We start from the raw sequence: 21,403 nt of genomic DNA, 5'->3' as shown, positions 1-21,403 counted from the left end.
TATGCTGAATGATTTTGGGGTGTTCAGCCTTTCTTTACTGAAAGAAAGTCTCTTGGAATTTGCCTTTTGTTAATTTTGCTTAGCAGTGATTGGAACTCTGACCTGCAAAGATGGTAAAAAAGGGGAAGCATTGATTCAAAGAATCTATATCCCCTAACAAAATGAAGGGGCTCTTTTTGTATCCAATGTTGTAGTCATATATGATGTGGACAGATTATGTTTTTCACTTTTTACGAAGTTCTGTTTCAGTTTTATATGGTATACAAGGAGCTGGGCTCAGTGGCTGACGCCTGTAATCCCAGCACTTTCGGAGGCTGAGGCAGGTGGATCAGCTGAGGTCAGGAGTTCAATACCAGCCTGGCCAACATGGTGAAACCCTGTCTCTACTACAAATACAAATAAAATTAGCCGGGTGTGGTGGTGTGTGCCTGTAGTCCCAGCTACTTGAGAGGCTGAGGCAGGAGAATCGTCTGAACCCAGAAGGTGGAGGTTGCAGTGAGCCAAGATTGTGCCACTGTACTCCAGCCTGGGTGACAGAGTGAAACCCTGTTGAAAACACACACACACACACGCGCACACACACACGTGCACACACACACAAACAAGGTATGTAAAATTGTTAAGACAGTGTTATGGCAGTTTGTAGCACCAAATACATTATTTGCTAGTTCTAAATTGTTATTCTGAATATATATTTATAAAGTAGTTCTGAATGTGTTAGATTGAACTCCCCCCGATTTGTTAAACTATAAATCCTGTCTAGTCACTGATATTTGTTTATAGTAAAAAAAAAAAAAAAGTATTAAGAAAGAACTGTCCGACAGGCCGAGGCATGAGAATTGCTTGAACTGGGAGGTGGAGGTTGCAGTAAGCCAAGAGATCATGCCACTGCACTCCAGCCTGGGTGACAGAGCAAGACTCTGTCCCTCCCCAACCCTCCCCTACACCCCAAAGAAAGAACTGTCAAGAATGAAAACTTGCTGGTAGGTGAGAATGAATCACTTACTAGTGGACTGGGGCCTTACCATGCTAAGCACTTTTAACAAATTACTTGTATTCTTTTATTTGTTGGTAATAATAAGCAGGTAGCAAATAAGGAAAGAGATCTCTAAGAGTAAATAATTTGTCCAATGCCAGGCAACTCATAGGTGTCAGGGGGAGTTTTAGTTCAGGTCTGTTTAACTCTATTCTTTCCATAAAGCTATGCTTTTTTTTTGTTTTTACTTGTATGTGTACGATATGCCTCATTGAGTGTCAGTACTGAAAGGTGATTCAGATATACCAAGGAACCAAAACTGAAACTTGGCAGAGTTAAACAGTAGCAAACTAAGACCATAGCCTAAGTATGTTCATAGCACTGTATTAAAACATTGCATGCTGTTTATCTCTGAGAAACCCCTACAAAAGAGAGAGACAAGATAATTTGCCCTTAGGAATTGGTCATGATAGAGGAGGTGGGGATTTGCTTTTGGTAATTTCTGCTGATGTGTGGCAGAAGAGTGTACTAACTACATCTGTGCTCTTTTTGGGCAGAATAAGATAATAGTAGTTGAAGAATGAAATGGAAACACTGATTAAAGTAACTTTTTAAAAAAGGTTATTAATCTTGTACTATTTCTTTTTTTTTTTTTTTTTCTTTCCTGAGACAGAGTGTCACTCTGTTCCCTAGACTGGAGTGCAATGACACTATCTCAGCTCACTGCAACCTCCGCTTCCTGGGTTCAAGCAATTCTCCAGCCTCAGCCTCCTGAGTAGCTGGGATTACATGCACAGGCCACCACATCCAGCTAATTTTTGTATTTTTAGTAGAGACAGGGTTTCATCATGTTGGCCAGGCTGGTCTCGAACTCATGACCTCAAGTGATCTGCCCACCTCGGCCTCCCAAAGTGCTGGGATTACAGGCGTGAGCCATCGTGCCAGCCTGAATTTTGTACTATTTCTTTTGCGTACCAAGAATTAGCACTTGATTACACAAGGGTGCTTAAATTATATGTCAGTTCTTAATTTTCTAAGATAATGAATACTTTAAGTATTTGAGTCTCTTTACTTCAGAGTTTCATCTGTGAACAGAACTAGTTAAAATATATATATATATGTGTACCACAGGTCTTTCTACGGAGCAGGAGCTGGCAATAAAAAGTATGTACAAGAGGGCATTTAAGGAAATATTAATAAAAGGTTTTCGGTAATTTCTTCAGTCTTCTCTTTTGTGAACATGTGGGGTTTTAGGCCGAACTGTAGTTTTTTCTCTTTTTGATATTCTTCATCTTGCCTATCACTTGTTTGAGAATGCTAAGCGAGGACTTGATTACTACTTTTAGGTCATAAACTGGAATAAATTCTGCATGACAGTCATACTGTATAAAAGTATGAAAGTTACTTATGAAGCAGTGAGGTCCCTTTTCATCAGCCTGTCTTCATGCTGAGACAGGCCATAGAATTTGCATCTCCTTTTTTAACTTCTTGATCCAGTCCTTGGATAAATTCTTTGTTTCCACTCTGGCTTTATCAAAGGGATACAGTGTACATGATCATCACCTCTACAGTTGTCACAGTGCTGCTGGGCTTTGTGAAATGAGGGGTATTCTTTTCAGTGTTCACCATATACCATCCACTGTTTGATTTTCAGACTGTAAAGTCAGGGTAAAGTGATAGTGGCAATGGTGTTATTCTGTCAGTAGTCAGCCCTCAGGAGAAAGTGCTGGTGCTCCGCTCCTGCTGCCCTTCCTCAAGGGGAGCTTAGGTTCTCCAGTTAAGTGCTTCCATTTGGGTGCCGTACTTTCACCCTCATAGTACTCTCACACTTTGTTTTCTTTTTGATTAGAAGGTCCACAGAGGCAGGGACTCTATGTCACTATTATTCTTAGTGCCTAGTAAGTTGCTTGCCACAGAGAAGGCGCTTAAGTATTTGAATGTAGGCATATATGGAGAGAGTAGGGGGCAGTAGAGCTGCAGCCCCTAAGAGATTCTGAGGGCCACCACACATATCAGTGTGTGATAAAAAAAGAAATCAGTTTTGATTTCTTTGCTTATTCTACTTACAAAAGCAGTATGTATTCATGTGAAAAAATCACTAAAATGTAATTTCCAATTCAAAGTATTATTATTAATCTTATCGTTGTATTTTTTTTGCTTGTTTTGTTTTTTTTGTTTTTTGTTTTTTTGGAGACAGAGTCTCAGTCAGTTGTCCAGATTGGAGTAGAGTGGCACAATCTCAGCTCACTGCAACCTCTGCCTCCTGGGTTCAAGCGATTCTCATGTCTCAGCCTCCCGAATAGCTGGGATTACAGGTGTGTGCCACCACGCCAGGCTAATTTTTTTTTTGTCTTTTTAGTAGAGACAGGGTTTTGCTATGTTGGCCAGGCTGGTCTTTGAACTCCTGGCCTCAAGTGATCTGCTGACCTCGGCCTCCCAAAGTTCTGTGACTACAGGTGTGAGCCACTGTGCCTGGCCTATTGTGTCTTTTACGTGTTAGCACCTGTAACTGCCTCATTTTTTCAACTGCTTAATAGTCTATTGTATTAACATAGCATTGTTTTTTGACCACTTGCCTATTCGCAGGCATTGATACTGTTTGCACTGTTTTCTGCTATTATAAGTGATGCTGTGATAAACATCTTTGCGCGTATATTTTTGTGCAGTTTTGGAAACATGGATTTTTATAGGATAAACTGCTGTAAGTAGAATTGTTAGTTCAAATGGTAATATTTCAGTAGGCATTGCTAAATTTTACTCCCCATATACTGTTTAAATACATAGTCAACAGTATTAATACATAATTTTAGAAAACTACCCATGGAATCTAAGAAGTCATTTTTCAGACATTAATTAATGATAGTATATGAGTCTCGTAATTGAGAGGGAAGGTAGGCTTTGAATATAGAGAAATGTAGGCTGGATGATAATACTAGTGTATGGGTTTGTTACTTACTGAATGACTACTGCTAAGAAAGCTCTTGTTAGCTTGAAGTCAGCTAGGTATATGATGCATAGTTGCCTGGAAGCTGCAGACCAAGACCATAGAATAAGGCCTAGATGGTATGCCAATCAAGTTTGTAGATAATATGGAAGGCTGGCTTTTTATGGACTGTAATGGAGTGAAAACATAGGACAGGCATTGATCCTGGAGTTTGAATCCCAGCTGTACCACTTGATAGCTTTGTAATCTTGGACAAGATATTAATCTTATTCTTTTTTTTTTTTTTTGAGACGGAGTTTCGCTCTTATTACCCAGGCTGGAGTGCAATGGCGTGATCTCGGCTCACCGCAACCTCCGCCTCCTGGTTTCAGGCAATTCTCCTGCCTCAGCTTCCTGAGTAGCTGGGATTGCAGGCACGCACCACCGTGCCCAGCTAACTTTTTGTATTTTTAGTAGAGATGGGATTTCACCATGTTGACCAGGATGGTCTCGATCTCTTGACCTCGTGATCCACCCGCCTCGGCCTCCCAAAGTACTGGGATTACAGGCATGAGCCACTGCGCCCAGCTCATTAATCTCATTCTTAATGTCAGTCATGTTGTCTCTAAAATATGGCTAATACTTTCTTAAAAATATCATAAGGGTTAAATAAGTATATAGGGTCTGCATATCACAGAACTCTGGGGAACACCATTTATGTGGAATACAATGTTATACAGCAGAAATGTCATGAATATTTAAGGTTCTTATACAGCATTTGGTGATAGGTACTCTGGTTGCTGTTTAGCTAATATGTATTAGCACCTACCAAATTTTCAGTAGTCTAAAAGTATGAGTCTTTAAATTATCTCAGTGCCTACCTATCCCCATTTTTTAAATTAGAAAAACGATGCTTATTGTAGAAAATTTGGAAAACAGAAAAATTACACAAAAACATTAACCTCCTCCCAATGTTTTGAGTGTATTTTAAAAATCTTTTTTTTTTTTTTTTTTTTTTTTTTTTTAATTGTAACAGGGCTGGGTGTGGTGGCTCACACTTTGTAATCCCAAGCACTTTGGAAGGGCAAGGCAGGCAGATCACTTGTGGTCAGGAGTTCAAGACCAGTCTCGACAACACAGCAAAAGTACAACTAGCTGGGCGTGGTGGCACATACCTGTAATCCCAGGTACTTGGGAGGCTGAGGCCCGAGAATTGCTTGAGCCCAAATGTATGCAGTGAGCCAAGATCGTGCCACTGCACTCCAGCCTGGGCAGCAGAATAAGACTGTCTCAAAAAAAACAAAAAAATTGAGACAGGGTCTTGCTCTGTCACCCAGGCTGGAGTGCATTAATGCAATCAGGACTCACTTCAGCCTGACCTCCCTAGCACAAGCAATTCTCCCACCTCATCCTACCTAGTAGCTGGGGCTACAAGTGTGCATCACTATGCCCAGCTAATTTTTTTTTGGTGGGGGTGAGGGATAAATTTTAGATCTCACTATGTTTCCCAGGCTGACCTTGAACTCTCCTGGACTCAAGCGATCTTCCTGCCTTGGCCTCCCAAAGTGCCAGGATTACAGGCATGGGCCACTGCGCCTGGCACCTAATCTTTTTTTTTTTTTTTTTGAGACAGAGTCTTACTCTGTCACCAGGCGCCAGGCTGGAGTGCAGTGGTGCGATCTCGGCTCACTGCAACCTCCGCCTGCCGGGTTCAAGCAATTCTCCTGCCTCAGCCTCCTGAGTAGCTGGGACTACAGGTGTGTGCCACCATGCCCAGCTAATTTTTGTATTTTTTTAGTAGAGACAGGGTTTCTCCATGTTGGCCAGGATGGTCTTGATCTCTTGACCTTGTGATCCGCCTGCCTCGGCCTCCCAAAGTGCTGGGTTACAGGTGTGAGCCACCGCGCCCGGCCTAATCTCCTTTTTTAATGTCATCTACACTGAAGTAAAATTTTTGTTATTAAAAGAAGAGAAACCTGGCTGGGCACGGTGGCTCACGCCTGTAATCCCAGCACTTTGGGAGGCCAAGGCAGGTGGATTACTTGAGGCCAGGAGTTTGAGACCAGCCTGGCCAACATGACAAAACCCTGTCTTTACTAAAAATACAAAAAAAAAAAAACATCAGCCAGGTGTTGTGGTGCGCGCCTGTAGTCTGAGCCACTTGGGAGGCTGAGGCATGAGAATCGCTTGAGCCCAGGAGGCGGAGGTTGTTGGTGAGCCAAGATTGCGCCACTGCACTCCAGCCTGGGTGACAAAGCAAGATTGACTCTCTCTCTCTCTCTCTCAAAAAAAAAAAAAAAAAGATCTCATTTACAGGGAAGTGAATGTTGAAATATTTGATAAAGGTATAGGGCCAATGAAATTAAGATATAGAGATAGAGCATTTCACTCCCAAAAGCTTTTTGTCTATTTGGAAAAAGTATGCACACCTTCGCTAGTTTTACATAATTGGGATTCTGTGATATCACTTTTATATCCTGTTTTTCACTTGCCATTATGTAGTGACAATGTTCTATATTATGAATTCAACACTTTAATTTTCTTTTTCTTTTTCTTCTTTTTTTTTTGAGACAGTCTCATTCTCTCACCCAGGCTGGAGTGTAGTGGCGTGACCTTGGTTCACTACAACTCAAGCAATTATGCCCCAGCCTCTCTAGTACTGGGATTACAGGTACATGCCACCATACCTGGCTAATTTTTGTATTTTTAATAGAGATAGGGTTTCACCATGTTGGCCAGGCTGGTCTCAAACCCCTGGCCTTATGTGATCCGCCTGCCTTGGCCTCCCAAAGTGTTGAGATTACAGGCGTGAGCTGTTGTACCTGGTCAGTGTTTTTTTGAGATAGGGTCTCATTCTGTCCCCCAGGCTGGAGTGTAGTGGCTCAAACATGGCTCACTGCAGCCTTGAACTCTTGAGCTCAAGTGATCCTCCCGCCTCGGCCTCCCAAGTAGCTGGGACCACAGGCAGGCACCACCAGGCTTGGCTAATTATAAAAATTTTTGTAGAGATGGGGTTTCGACATTTTGCCCAGGCTGGTTTGGAACTCCTGAGCTGAGGCGATCCACCCACCTCAGCCTCTCAAAGTGCTGGGATTACCAATGTGATCAGTGCTATCTATATCTTGAATTCTATGCTAAGTGCCGTAAATCCAATAGTAAATAGGGTAGATACTCTGTGGGTATAGTTTTTCTCTAACTTATTTTTGTAAAATAATACATGCATATAAAAAACCAACAAATATGGAAAGTGAAAAGAAGAAAGTAAAAATCACCTGAAATCTAACAACTTATTCTTAAAAAATAAAATTTAATAGAGGTAAATACAGGCTCAATTTTGGCAAATCAGCTGTGTAAATGGAGGATGGGGGAATATACCATAACTAATAGCAGGACCTGGGATAGAAACTTCTTGATTGCTTTAATTTTTTCTTTTATTTATTCAATTCAGGAAATGAGGGAAATTTAAGTGACTCTAAGCTCTTAGTAAGGAAAACTGTGACATGAAAAATGGAAGAAATCAGTAGTGACTGAGGAAGGAAACAGCTTAGCATATGTTAGCCACATCTAAGTGTTTACAGTTTTATGGAAATGAAAGTGGGTTTATTTTGTGTGGTTGTGCAGAAGGTACCCTTGCATCTCAAGATATTAATGGGAGGCACGTTTGGTTCCATATTAAGGAAGGACTTATATTCCTGGTCTGCTTGTGAAAGAGTAGTACAAACAAATCTCCATTTTCCTAAACCTGGACTATTTGAAAAGAGGCTAAAAGCTAACTAGTGAGGCATTTTGTATATGTATTAAATTGTAACAGATAATTTCTAGAGTCTTTAAGGATCTTATTTTTGTAAGAATCTGCTATTCTTTCAGGGACAGTATTTTTTTTTTTTCTTTCTTTTTTTTGTTTTTTTTTTTGTTTTTTCAGGGACAGTATTTACAAATGACATGAATGTGGATAAATCGGAGAACCTCCATTCAGAGCAGCTTGACACCAAGAAATTGGCCTGTTGGGATGTAGCAGTTCACTGGGCTGAAGGGTAGGGTATGTAAATCATGTACCAGGTAGAGCGTAGACACTGGACCATGTTACACTTTAGTATCTTAATCTTTATAGAGGAAAGGTGCTGTGTAACCTAATATATGATAACATTCTGTCAACATGCCTGTAGAATAAATAAGCCATTCTTTTATGATTGGGAAAAGTGAGTCTCAAATATTTATCAGGATTGGATTAAGAGACTTCGTTACTGGTCTTCAGAGAAGAGACTAACATTCAGTTTCCCTTTGTTTTTAAGTGCTCTCTACCATATTATTGCTTCTCCTTGGAATTGGGCCTTTGAGATAAATAATTGGTTATGGTTGCAAAAGGAGTGTTTTACATCTTCAAAACACTTTGGTTTGAAGATGAGCTGGTTATTTTATTCTCAACATTGTCTTTCTACAGCTATTCTAATATTATCTCCTAGGGATGTTTCGAGTACTTAGTTGAAGAAAAATTTGAATTGTGGACCTCTTGGCATTAATAGCTACCTGCTCAAAAATTCAAAAATCCTCTCATATATTATCTCATTTGGTTCCTTTAATAATCCAGTGAGGTAGGTCTCAGGTTTACCCGTCCACGAACGTGGATATCTTTCCATTTATTTAGATCTTCTTTAATTACTTTCAATGTATGTTTTTCAACGTGTTTTTTACATGTTGAAAGTAATTAAAGTATGAAGACATTTTGTAGTTTTCATACTGTTAGTTTTATACTTTATTAAATTTATTCTTAAAGTGTAGCATTCTCTTTGATGCTATTGTGAATAGAATTATTTTCTTAATTTCATTTATGGTTATTCATTGCAAGTGTATAAAAATACAGTTGATTATTGAATATTGATCTTGTATCCTGCTACATTACTAAATTGATTAATTCCAGTAGTTTGTTTGTTTTGTTTTGTTTTGTTTTGAGACTGAGTTTTGCTCTTGTTGCCCAGGCTGGAGTGCAATGTCGTGATCTTGGCTCACTGCAACCTCTGCCTCCTGGGTTCAAGTGATTCTTCTTTCTCAGCCTCCCCAGTAGCTGGGATTACAGACATGCGCCACCATGCCCAGCTAATTTTGTATTTTTAGTAGAGATGGGGTTTCTCCATGTTGGTCAGGCTGGTCTTGAACTTCCAACCTCAGGTGATCCGCCCACCTCAGCCTCCCAAAGTTCTAGGATTACAGGTGTGAGCCACCGCACCTGGCCAGTTTTTTTAGAGGGTTCATTAAGATTTTCCATAGATAGTAGTTTCTCTTCCCTTATTTAAAGGTTTCATTCACCCATGGTCAACTGCCTTCAAAACTATTAAGGGGAAAATTCCAGAAATAAACAGTTTGTTTTAAATTGTGTGCCATTCTGAGTATCGTGATGAAATCTGTCTCTGTCTCACTGCATCCTGCCTGAAATGGGAATCATCCTTTTGTCCAGTGTATCAACGCTCTGTACACTTACCTGCCTGTCAGTCAGTCATTTAGTAGCCCACTTGACTGTTATAGTACCCAGTATTACGGTGCTTGTCTTCTGGTGACTCTGTTTTAATTAAGGTCCCCAAAGCACAAAGAGTAGTGATGCTGGTGGCATATTTTTTATCATTATTTTTTTATTAGTTATTGTTGCTAATATCTTTCTGTGCCTAATTTATAATTTAAACTTTATCATAGGTATGTATGTATAGAAAAAACATAATATGTAGGGTTCAGTACTGTCTGTGGTTTTAGGCATCCACTGAGATCGTGGAACCTTATGAGCTCATGCCATCTATAAAGAGTTTTACTCCTTCCCTTCTGATTTGGATGCCTTTTATTTCATTTTCTTGCCCAATTACCCTTGCTGGAACTCTGAGTATAATGTTGGACAGACGTAGTGATTATAGGCACCCTTGTCTTATTCCTCATCTTAGATATCCTTGTCTTATTCCTGATCTTAGGGAGAAATTTGGACTTTCACCATAAGTATGATGTTATCTGTGGGTCTTTTTAAATCCGTTTATCAGGTTGAGGAAATTTCTCTTTTTTTGAGTCTTTTTATCTGAAATGAAGAGATGTTGAATTTTGTCAAATGCTTGTTCTGCATCCATTGATATGATCATGTGGTTTTTGTCTTTCATTCTATTGATAGGGTGTTTTACACTAGTTAATGTTTGAGGTGAATGAAAATGAAGACACAGCATACCAAAATCTATGTGATGCAATTAAAGCAATATTTAGAGAAAAATGTACAGCTATACTTGCCTGTTTTAAAAAGGAAGAAATATCTCAAATCACTAACAACCTTGCATTCTTGAGATAACTATCACTTGTTCATGGTATATAATGCATATAAAATACTGCTGGATTCAGTTTGCTAGTGCTTGGTTGAGAATTTTTGTCTATATCCATAAAGGATATGGGCCTGTGGTTTTCTTGTGATGTCCTTGTCTGTTTTTGGTATTGTTAATACTAAACCTTATGAAATAAGTTGAGACATGCTCCCACCCTTTTTTATTTTTTGGAACACTTTTTGAAGAAATAACATTAAATTTTCTTTTAAATGTTTGGTAGAATTGACCAGTGAAGTCATCTGGATGTGGGCTTTTCTTAGATACTCTTGATTCAATGTCTTCATTTGTTAGAGGCCTATTCAGGTTGTCTGTTTTTTCTTGAGTCAGTTTCAGTAGTTTATGTGTTTCTAGGAATTTGTTTTGTCTAAATTATCTAATTTATTAGTTTACAGTTGTTTATAGTCTTCCCTTATAATCCTTATTTCTATAATCCTTTTGCCTCCCTCTTACTCCTGATTTTATTTTGTTAATTAATTTTTTTGAGACGGAGTTTCACTCTGTTGCCCACAGGCTGGAGCGCAGTGGCTCGATCGTACCTCACGGCAACCTCTCCTCCCTAGTTCAAGTGATTCTTCTGCCTCCGCCTCCTGAGCACCACCATGCCTGGCTAATGTTTTTGTATTTTTAGTAGAGACAGGGCCATGCTGGTCAGGCTAGTCTCAAGCTCCTGACCTCAAATGATCTGCCTATCTTGGCCTCCCAAAGCGCTGGGACTACAGGTGTGAGCCACAATGCCTGAGCCTCCTGATTTTGATAGTTTGAGTCTTTTCTTTGTTCGTAGTCATTCTAGGTAAAAGTTTGTCAGTTTTGTTTATTTATTTTTTTTAAGGAACCAGCTTTTGGTTTTGTCTATTTTTCTCAGTTGTTTTTCTATTCTCTATTTACCCCTGCTCTTATCTTTATTATTTCTTTTCTTCTGCTTGCTTTATTTAGTTTTTATTTTGCTCTTCTTTTTCCAGTATCTTACGGTGAAAGGTTAGTGATTTGAGATATTTATTCTTTTTTAAAACAGGCATTTATAGCTATACAATTTTCTTGAAATACTGCTTTAGTTGCATCACATAGATTTTGGTATGTTGTGTCTTCATTTTCATTCATCTTGAGTATTTTCTAGTGTCCTTTGTGATTCTTCATTGACCCATTGGTTCTTAGAAGTGTGTTTAATATGCACATATTTGTGAGTTACCCCACTTTTTTTCTGTCACTGTTTTCTAATTTCAGCCCATTGTAGGTGGAGACCATATATTATATTAGGTTGGTGCAAAAATAATTGTGTTTTTTTGCCATTACTTTAAATGGCAAAAACCGTGATTACTTTTGCACCAGTCTAATATGATATCAATTTTTTAAAAGTTTATTGAGATTTGTTTTGTGTCCTAGTATATGGTCTGTCTTGGAGAATGTTTCTCATACACTTAAGAATGCTATTGTTGTTAGGTGATATACTCCACAGATGTGTGTTAGATTTAGTTGGTTTATAGTTTTTTCTAATGTTTGGTTTCCTTGTTGTTTCTCTGTTTCATTCTATTCATTGAAAGTGGGGGTTTTGCAGTGTCCAAGCAATTGTTGAATTTGTTTTCCTTTTATTACTTTTTGCTTCATATATTTTAGGCTCTGTGTGTGATGTACATATGCTTAAAATGTTACATCGTGTTAATCTGTTATCCCCTTTATCATTATAAAATGCCCTTCTTTATTTCTTTTGTTTAAAGTCTATTTTGATATTAGTATGGCCACTACAGTTTTCTTGTGGTTGCTATTTGTATGATGTCTTTTATTTTCAATTCTTTTGTATCTTTGAGTCTAATGTATGTCTTTTGTAGGCAGCATATAGTTGAATTTTGTTTTTTATTCAGCCCAGCACTTTCTGCCTTTTGATTAGAATATTTCATATATTCACCTTTAATGTTATTATAGTTGGACTTAAGTCTGGACTTTACTTTTGTTTCCTATGTTTCCTTTACTTTTTTCTCTGTACCTTTTCTGCTTTCTTTTGTATTAAGCAAATATTTTCTAGGTTAACACTTTTCCATTGTAATTTTTTCAACATGTTTTGAGTGTTTTTCTTTCTTTGTTTTTTTTTTGAGACAGAGTCTCACTCTGTTGCCAGGTGCCAAGCTGGAGTGCAGTGGTGCGATCTCGGCTCACTGCAACCTCCGCCTCCTGGGTTCAAGCAATTCTCCTGCCTCAGCCTCCCGAGTAGCTGGGACTACAGGCGCGCGCCACCACGCCCAGCTAGTGTTTGTATTTTTAGTAGAGACGGGGTTTCACCATGTTGACCAGGATAGTCTCGATCTCTTGACCTCGTGATCCGCCTGCCTCGACCTCCCAAAGTGCTGGGATTACAGGCTTGAGCCACCGCGCCCGGCCCCTTGAGTGCTTTTCTTAGAGGTTGCTTTAGGGCTTACAATATGAATCTCATTGGAATCTCCTTCATGTGTATATTAGCTTATTTCAGTGAGACAAAGAAGCCCTTTCTTTTATACAGTTATTTTCAGCTTTCTTCCTCTGTGTGTGTGTGTGTGTGTGTGTAATTAGTCTACACATTGCATCTAGATATATTACAAACCTAACAATACCTTATTATAATTATTATGTTACATAGTTTTATGTCTTTAAAGAAGCCAAGGGAAGGAGAGAGCCAGGACATATTTACATCATTTGTTGTATTACCTTATTTGTCTTTTCTGGATTTTCTTCATTTGTTCCTTTGGATCTGAGCTACCATCTGAAGTACTTTTCTTAGTACAATACAGCTTTGCTTCCACTAATTTCCTCTGTGCTTCTGTTTGTAAATGTTAAATTTTCAAAGATGTAATTCTATACATATTGTTATATATGATAGTTTTTTAAAACCAGTTATGAAAGGAGAAGTAAGAATGCATTTATACTGCCAAATTACATAATTACCTTTACCAGTGCTCTTTGTTTTTTCCACGTGAATTTGAATTACTGCCTTGGTCATTCGTTTTCAGCCTGAAGAACTTCATTTAGTGTTTTTTTGGTATGGAGTATCTGCTACTAATGAATCTTCTCAGTTTAAATTAAAAAAAAAAATTATTTTTAGAGACAGGGTTTTGCTCTGTTGCCTGTGCTGGAGTGCAGTGGTATGATTATAGCTTACTGAAACCTAGAATTCTTGGGCTAAAGTGATCGACCTCAGCCTCCTGAGTAGCTAGGATTATAGATGTGCACCACTACACTGGGCTACCTTTTAAATGTTTGTTTGTTTGTTTTTTGTAGAGATGAGGTCTTGCTTTGTTGTCCAGTCTTGTCTCAAACTCCTGGATTTAAGCAGTCCTCCTGCTTCAGCCTCCCAAAGTGCTGGGATTACAGGTGTGAGTCACTTTGCCAGCCTGTTTTTAAATTTTAAATGTCTTTGCCTTCCTTTTTTCTTTGTTTTTAAACATTTTTTACTACTATATGTCTTGATGTGGCTCTCTTTGCACTTACCTTACTTGGGGTTTCTTGAGCTACTTTGATGTCTGGAGTATTTTCCACCAAATTTGGGAAGCTTTCAGCTATTATTTCTTGGATTTTATTTTTTCCTGTTCCTTTTTCTATACCCTCTCTTTCTGGTACTCACATTATGCCTATGTTGGTGTCTTTACTGGTGTTCCATGTTTTCTGAGAATCTGTTTATTTTTCATCATTCTTTTTGTTCTTTGGATTGCATAATTTCTATAGATTTATCTCCAAGTTTGCTGATCTTTCTTTTTCCAGTTTAGGTTTACTTTTGAGTGTCTTTTGTGAATATATTTGTTACTGTAATGACAGAAGTTCTGTTTTTTAAAAATTTTATCTATCTATAGTGGTATTCTAGATGTATCACACCTTCCTTTACTTCTTTAAGTATGGTTAGTTTTATTCCTTTGAACATACTTATGATTGTTACTCTGAGGTATTTATTAAATCTGACATCTAGTCTCTCTCACAGGTGGTTTCTGTTGCCTGCTTTTCCCCCTGTGTTTATGTCACACTTTTCTGTTTCTTTACATGTCATAGTTTGTTGTTAACAATAGTGTAGCAACTCTTAATACTGGTCCCCAGTATTAAGTTGTATTAACAACTCTTAATACTCCCTTGGATGTGTTATTGTTTTTTGATTTTTGAACAAATGTCCGGCTGGATTGTAAGGTCTCCTTTTGCTACAATAAGCAGCTGCTGATGTTGCTTTTTAGAGGGCATATCATTGAACATGAGCACTGTCATCTTCAGGCGGACTCTCTCTTTGCCTCATCTCTCTGTTAAGCTGTCTGCTTATGCTGGTATCACACCTGGCTGTTAGGATCCACTCATTGTCAGCTGATTGCCCTGTTGTTTTCAACAATGCTCTAGAGCCTAACTTGTTCCACAGTCTGATCCAATTAAATTTGGGCTCCTTTACAGACATAATTTTTTAGGCTAGTGTTTGAGGTTTGTTCTGACCCAAGGAGAACCCTTCTTAGTTGTCTCTTGGTTTTCTCTGGTAAACCAGTAGACTTATGGTTTAGCGTGTATCTCTCATGAAGCTGCAAGCCTCCTCTTAATTGCTACATTGTGTTTGAGGGTGCCTTTAGCCTTGAATTTGTCCAGTCTGTTTAACCTAAAGACACTTCATTTAGGGAGAGATTGGGAGCAGAGGTTGGGAATGTGGCATTCTTCTCTCTGAGTAACATTCCTGCTGTAGCAACAGGATACTGGCTGTGGGCAGTACTCTGGTCTTTCTGCTCACCTCTCCCAACATGGAACCTCCACCCTATGAAAGAGCTGGGGTGAGACACTGGAGGCCCAATTGTGCTGTCCTTGAAGTAGAGATTTCCTTTTATGAATGGGAATGGGTGAGAGAAGGGAGACTTGAACCTCTGAGATGCACCTATCTCAAGTTTATCCTCTTCAATATGTAGCTGGGATGGGGGTGAGGATTGGGGTTAGAAGAGAAATGCAAGTGACCTGCTCCTCCTGGGAAGATACCATAGCCTTACATTGGGAAGTTAGGAGAGAAGGAGCCCTTTGTTCTTGGCGACACTCCCTGGAATGGAATTTCTGTCATGTTGAGCTGAGACGGGAAAGAGAGGAGTTGGTTGCAGTTCAAATGCCACATGTTTTTGCTATTCTTACTGAGTTTTAGCAGATATCCAGTAACTATAGTCATTTTCTGTATGCCTTAGGACAGTTTCCAAACACTTTTTTTTTTTTTTCGACAGAATCTCACTCTGTCACCCAGGCTGGAGTGCAGTGGTGTGGTCTTGGCTCACTGCAACCTCTGCCTCCCAGGTTCAAGTGATTCTTGTGCTTCAGCCTCCTGAGTAGTAGCTGGGATTACAGGTGCCCACCACCACACTTGGCTAATATTTGTATTTTTTAGTAGAGATGGGGTTTTACCATGTTGCCCAGGCTGGTCTCAAGCTCCTGGCCTCAAGTGATCCACCTGCCTTGGTCTCTCAAAGTGCTGGGATTATAGATGTGAGCCACTGTACCTGGCCAGTTTCCAAAAACCTTGAATGGTTGTTTTATAAAAATAATTTTACCAGTTATGCTTGTTTCAGTGGGGAACAGGGTTGTTAGAGAGCCTCATGCCACCATTCTGAAAATGGAACCCCAGCTATGAATATTCTTGTTTGTGCCTCCTATTGACACAAGCAAGCCTTTTTTTCTTTAAGATTTTATTTATTTTTAGAAACAGTGTTGTGCTTTGTCACCCAGGCTGAAGTGCAGTGGCACCATCATAGCCTGCTGAAGCCTTGAATTTCTGGGCTCAAGTGAGCCTCCCACCTCAGTCTCCTGAGTAGCTGGAACTACAGGCACATGCCTACTGCATTTGCCTAATTTAAATATTTTTTTTTGTAGAGATAGGGTCTCACTTTGTTGCCCAGGGTGGTCTCAAACCCAGGTGTAAAGAGATCCTCCTGCCTTGGCCTGCCAAAGTGTTGGGATTACAGACAGGCGGGAGCCACCACACCCGGCCAAGAATTACTTTAGGTTAGAAATCCTGAGTTACAGGGTATACAAATGGAAATAAATTCGCACAGTCATATAAAGTTGAAGAAAGTAGTTAGTTATACCAAATCATACTACCACCACAAGATGTTAGAATTCCTGTTGATACACTTTTCTCCAACCCTGGTATTGTCACTGGCCATCTTAATCTTTGCTTGTTTATGTAGATATGAAGTGGTATTTCACTGTGGTCTTAATTTACCTTTCCCTGTTCTTGGCCTCTGTGTTTTTTCTTTTGTGCATTTTGGATACTCATCCTTTGAATATATGTGAACCAAAATTTTGTTTCATTTTGTAGAGATGAGGTCTTGCTTTGTTGTCCAGTCTTGTCTCAAACTCCTGGATTTAAGCAGTCCTCCTGCTTCAGCCTCCCAAAGTGCTGGGATTACAGGTGTGAGTCACTTTGCCAGCCTGTTTTTAAATTTTAAATGTCATACACACACATTTATATATTTCTTCTCAGATTTTATCTTTTCCATGTAGATAGCTAATTGACCAGCCCCATTTACTGAATAGTCTCTCCTTTCCTTATGAATCTACAGAGCCTTTTAGGAAAATTTGATATGACATATCTGCATGAATTGATTTAGGGGTTCTCTTTCTTTTCCATTGGTCAGCTTATGCAGTCTTATGCTGTTAACCACACCATTTTAATTACTGTAGCTTTATAAATAGCTTTGATATCATAAAGGAAAAGTGTTTTGCTTTCTTCAGGAGCATTTCGTTGCATTCGTAGATTTTAAATTTTTAAGTAGCTTTGAGAAAAATATTTGTCCATCTTTATATGTGATAAGTAGCAGACATGAAATTCAGTATGTACTGACAGCATATTTTTACAGTGTTGAAAGAAATGGGAGAAGAAAATATGTGATGATTATGCTTTGTTTATTGGCTCAGAGATCACTTTTTTTTTCTTTTTTAAATATAGGAACCGTTTTGATCAAAAGTAACAGTGGTCAGTTGATGTTGGTATCCCCTCAACAAGCTGTAACAAGAGCTGAGACCACAAGTAACATAACTTCAAGGCCAGCAGTACCAGCGAATCCTCAAACAGTCAAAATCTGTACAGTGCCGGTAATATACCTGAAAGATTTTTCATCTTTCTTTGTTTCTCAGCTATAATTTTCATATAATTGTTTTGTATGTGTTTGTTAGTAAAAAATAATCTAAGAGATGATTCTGCTCAGCTTTTTCAATCAGCTTCCCTTGAATATGTCAATTTAATAAAGATTTTTGGTTTTGTCCTTTGGTAATTACCAGAATAGTAAATTCAGTCTTTATATTTCAGATTTTAGGTCCTCAAAGGAATGTTCAGAGGTCTATTTGCATTTTTTTGTTGTTGTTGTTGTTGTTTTTTCTTTTTGAGACAGGGTCTCATTCTGTCTCCAGAGGTGCAGTTTTGTGAACATGGCTCACTTAGTTCGCTACACCCTCAAGCTCCTGAGCTAGGGTAATCCTCCTGCCTCAGGCTCCCATGTAGCTGGGACCACAGTCGCATGCCACCATGCCTGGCTACTTTTTAAATTTTTTTGCAGAGATAGTGTTTTGCTTTGTTGCTCAGGCTGGTTTTGAACTCCTGGGCTCTTGATAATCTTCCTGCCTTGGCCTCCCAAAGTGCTGGGATTACAGGTGTGAGCCACTGTACCTGGCCTATTTGCATCTTAAATGGAAAGAATATAATAATTCTGCCTCCCAAGTAGCTGGGATTGCAGGTGCCTGCCACCATGCCTGGCTAATTTTTATCTTTTTAGTAGAGACAGGGTTTTCAGCTGGCCGGGCTGGTTCTGAACTCCTGATCTCAGGTGATCTGCCTGCCTTGGCCTCCCAAAGTGCTGGGATTACAGGTGTGAACCACTGCACTTGGCCAGTTCTGCTTTAATTTTAATTTTTGGTAAAATAGTAAGATTCCAATTTATACATTTTTATTTGTATGTTACAGAAATTATCTTTAAGACATACAGAAATCTGCTATATTTCATTAACTTGGCATTGTTAGAATGACATATTTTACATTCATGGTGATCTTTCTAGATAACTGGAACGTGTTTGATGGAGTTAAAAATATTTTTATGGATATTTTATTTAAATAGAAAATGCTGAATGTAGTTTAGGGTTTTCTTGATGACTCAGGCTCATTGTAATGACAGATTGCTTTGTTTTTTGTTGTAATAATCATTCTTTGCCAGTTTTTTTATTTTTGTGCTCTACAAATTTTATTCTCGGTTCTGAAACAGTTATTTTCTCTGTTACCATATCTGTCAGTAATAGCTGCTCCTTCCCTTTCTAGTTTGGTTTAACTGCTGTGGAGAATATAGGTTAGCAGGTTTTTGTTTATAATTAAATATTACATAAGAATCTATATTTTTTCTGTATGAACCAAAGAGTCAAGATTAAGATTTTAATGTTGAATACTGTAATATTTATTTAGTTTCAAATTTCAGATAAATGCGTTGTTTATCGAATCTGTTGCCTCCTTAGAAATATGCAGTTAGTGTCATCCGGCCAGTTGACCAGTTAGGTTTATAGTATAGAATGTGCATAGTGCATAAAACACATAGGGTTATAAAGCCAGTCATAACAAATACATTTGGTGTCATAAAGTGTTCTAATGTTCACCATAGTACTGATTTTAAATTACTAACACCAATGACTTTGTGTTATCTTGCTCTCCTCCACCGGCAAGAATTCTAGCTCACAATTAATCAAGAAAGTGGCAGTGGCACCTGTTAAAAAATTGGCACAAATAGGAACTACTGTGGTAACCACTGTTCCGAAGCCTTCCTCAGTACAAGTAAGTTGTACTGGCCATTCGTGCACTGGTTATTATCTTATCTTTTTAAAAATCATTTAGCTATCTCCTGCCAGATATGTAAGTTACTATGTGACATTGAAAATAGCAATTCAGTGATACATGGCGGCACTTATCAAACTGGGAACTGTTGGAGGTATGGGAAACAAGATAAACATGGTGTATATTCTTGGAATACCAGTTTTACTTAAGTGTATTAAATTAATACAAATCTGTCTAATAGCCATGTGTTGCAGTATCTGGAAGCAGGTGCTGAGATAAAATTTGGGATATGTATAGATAAATACCCACGGAAGGAAAGGATAGTAGGTAAGAGTTTGAACTAGATGCAGGCCCAATAAAGCCTTAGCCAGCCTAGTGGAGAACTTTGGAGCACATGTGACCTGTCAGCATTGTCCCACTATGGGCTAACATGGTTGGCTGTGCTTTAATTACTAGTCTCTGTTCAGTTATCGGATGTGGACTCCCCTGGGAAAGTTATCTTGGGCAAGATGATCCTCTGCAGCTGAGGGAAGCCTGACGGAACTGATAAATGGAGGCTGTCTAATATCATTCCCAGCAGCTAGCCAGGACAGTACATATCACTCCTTGTCATGGTTCATCACAGGCTACTCCTTGCATCATTTGGATCTGTTGCCTCATATATGTTGGAGATCCCATGTTCTGGGATTCTCATGCGTTTCTTCTTTGGGGAAACAAAGAGGAGGTTAATACAACAAACTACGGTCCCCACTGCTGCAGCTGATCTCTGGGAGCACCTGATAGTAATAATTTCCCTCTTCCACTGTCTCTTCCTAGATTCCCTTCACCCTCAACTACCAACTATACTGATCTTCATAACTTAACTGATAACATGACCAGACCCTCATCCCTGAGTGATCTATGGTCTTAATAACCATGTTCTTTTGAGGTCAGGGTTGCTACAGTTGTCTTATTTATCATCACAATTGGGCAAGGAAATACAAGGAGGCATTTAAGTGAATCACCTGAATCACGTGAATTCACCACACATACTTCTTTTTGCCTCCATTGTGTAATAGCAACCCTACCTCCTCCAGATGATGGGAGTCAGTTACTATTCCTGAGATATTACTCCTCTCTATCCTGCTGAATCGTGGTTACAAGGAACAAGAGTATAGTTATAGTGTCTATTTTATTTATTTAATTAATCTATTTTTGACAGAGTCTTCCCTCTCGCACAGGCTGGAGCGCAGTGGTGCAGTCTTGGCTCACTGCAACCTCTACCTCCTGGGTTCCAGCGATTCTCCTGCCTCAGCCTCCTGAGTAGCTGGAATAACAGGCGTATACCACCACGCCCAGCTGATTTTTTGTATTTTTAGTAGGGATGGGGTTTCACCATGTTAGCCAGGCTGGTCTTGAACTCCTGACTATGTAATCCGCCTACATCAGCCTTCCAAAATGTTGGGATTATAGGCGTGAACCACGATGCCTGGCTCTTAGTGTCTATTTATAGGGACTCTTGCTTTGTCCTTTGGTGGAGGTGTTTGCTTCTTGCGGGCAGAAATGGGAAACACAAAGTCCTCCAGTGAGTCTTTGTTGTGAGTGATGGTAAGTGGGGCCATTCATGCTTCTTCTCCTTGATTCCTTGATCTATGGGTTTGTCCTATTGGGGACATAGTACCGTATGGAAATTTTTGATTAAATGAGTATGCTGAGTCTGGGAGGGTGGAATCCCATTCTCATAGAGTATTGCCTCTGTGTGTGTACTTCACCTGTACCTCCTGCAGGCTATTCTAATATTTTACTAGACTCCTAGTTTCTGAGTCAAGACATACGTGATACAACCAGTGAGTCCCATAGTTTTGGGACTATGCATCTTCTTGGAGCATGTGTAATCCCATGCTAGTGGATCAGACCCTCTTTTGGTGTTCCAAACTTCATTTAACCATACTGCTCACATTCTTTTCCTCTAACAGAAATGATGAGCAGTGAATCTGGTTTTAAACATAGTATTTTTCTACTAATATCATTTATTGGCACTTAACATGCTTGACACTCTTTAAGGTGCCTTACATTCATCATCTTGCTTTATCCTTGTGACTATACTATAAGGAAATGTTATCTCCATTTTATATGAGAGGTTAAGAAGCTTGCCTGATTTATGCTAGTATGTGGCAGAGTGAGGATTTGAGCCTTTATCTGACTCTGGAAACTGTTCTTAATGACCTATGTACTGATTATCTCAAAACCTAGTGTATTTTTTTCTTAGGATAAATTCTGAAGAGACTATTGGGCCAAAGAGTATAAATTTAGGCCTATTGATAGCTGCTACCATATTGTTTTATGAAGAAGTTAACCACTTTAGACTATCAGTACTTTGAGTATATCAGTTTTTCTTTGGATATAGTTCT

At 39.0% G+C, this 21,403-nt stretch overlaps 1 protein-coding gene across 2 annotated transcripts in view; it reads left to right on the top strand.

Annotated features, from left to right (window-relative positions):
* Positions 1 to 21,403, top strand: part of TAF4B (TATA-box binding protein associated factor 4b) — a 161,041-nt gene that overhangs the window by 1,590 nt on the left and 138,048 nt on the right. Inside the window, exons 2-3 of one of the 2 annotated variants that reach the window (XM_012447290.2) lie at positions 17,151 to 17,296; positions 18,906 to 19,013. In XM_012447290.2, coding sequence (XP_012302713.2) covers positions 17,151 to 17,296; positions 18,906 to 19,013 — 254 coding nt within the window. The remainder of the gene's footprint in view (positions 1 to 17,150; positions 17,297 to 18,905; positions 19,014 to 21,403) is intronic. The other variant, XM_012447291.2, reaches the window with a different exon arrangement.

The sequence above is a fragment of the Aotus nancymaae genome, unplaced genomic scaffold (genome assembly GCF_030222135.1).
Source record: "Aotus nancymaae isolate 86718 unplaced genomic scaffold, 86718_ANA_hifiasm-v0.15.2.pri h1tg000020l, whole genome shotgun sequence".
NCBI lineage: Eukaryota > Metazoa > Chordata > Mammalia > Primates > Aotidae > Aotus > Aotus nancymaae.
This window is presented reverse-complemented; position numbering and strand designations above follow the sequence as displayed.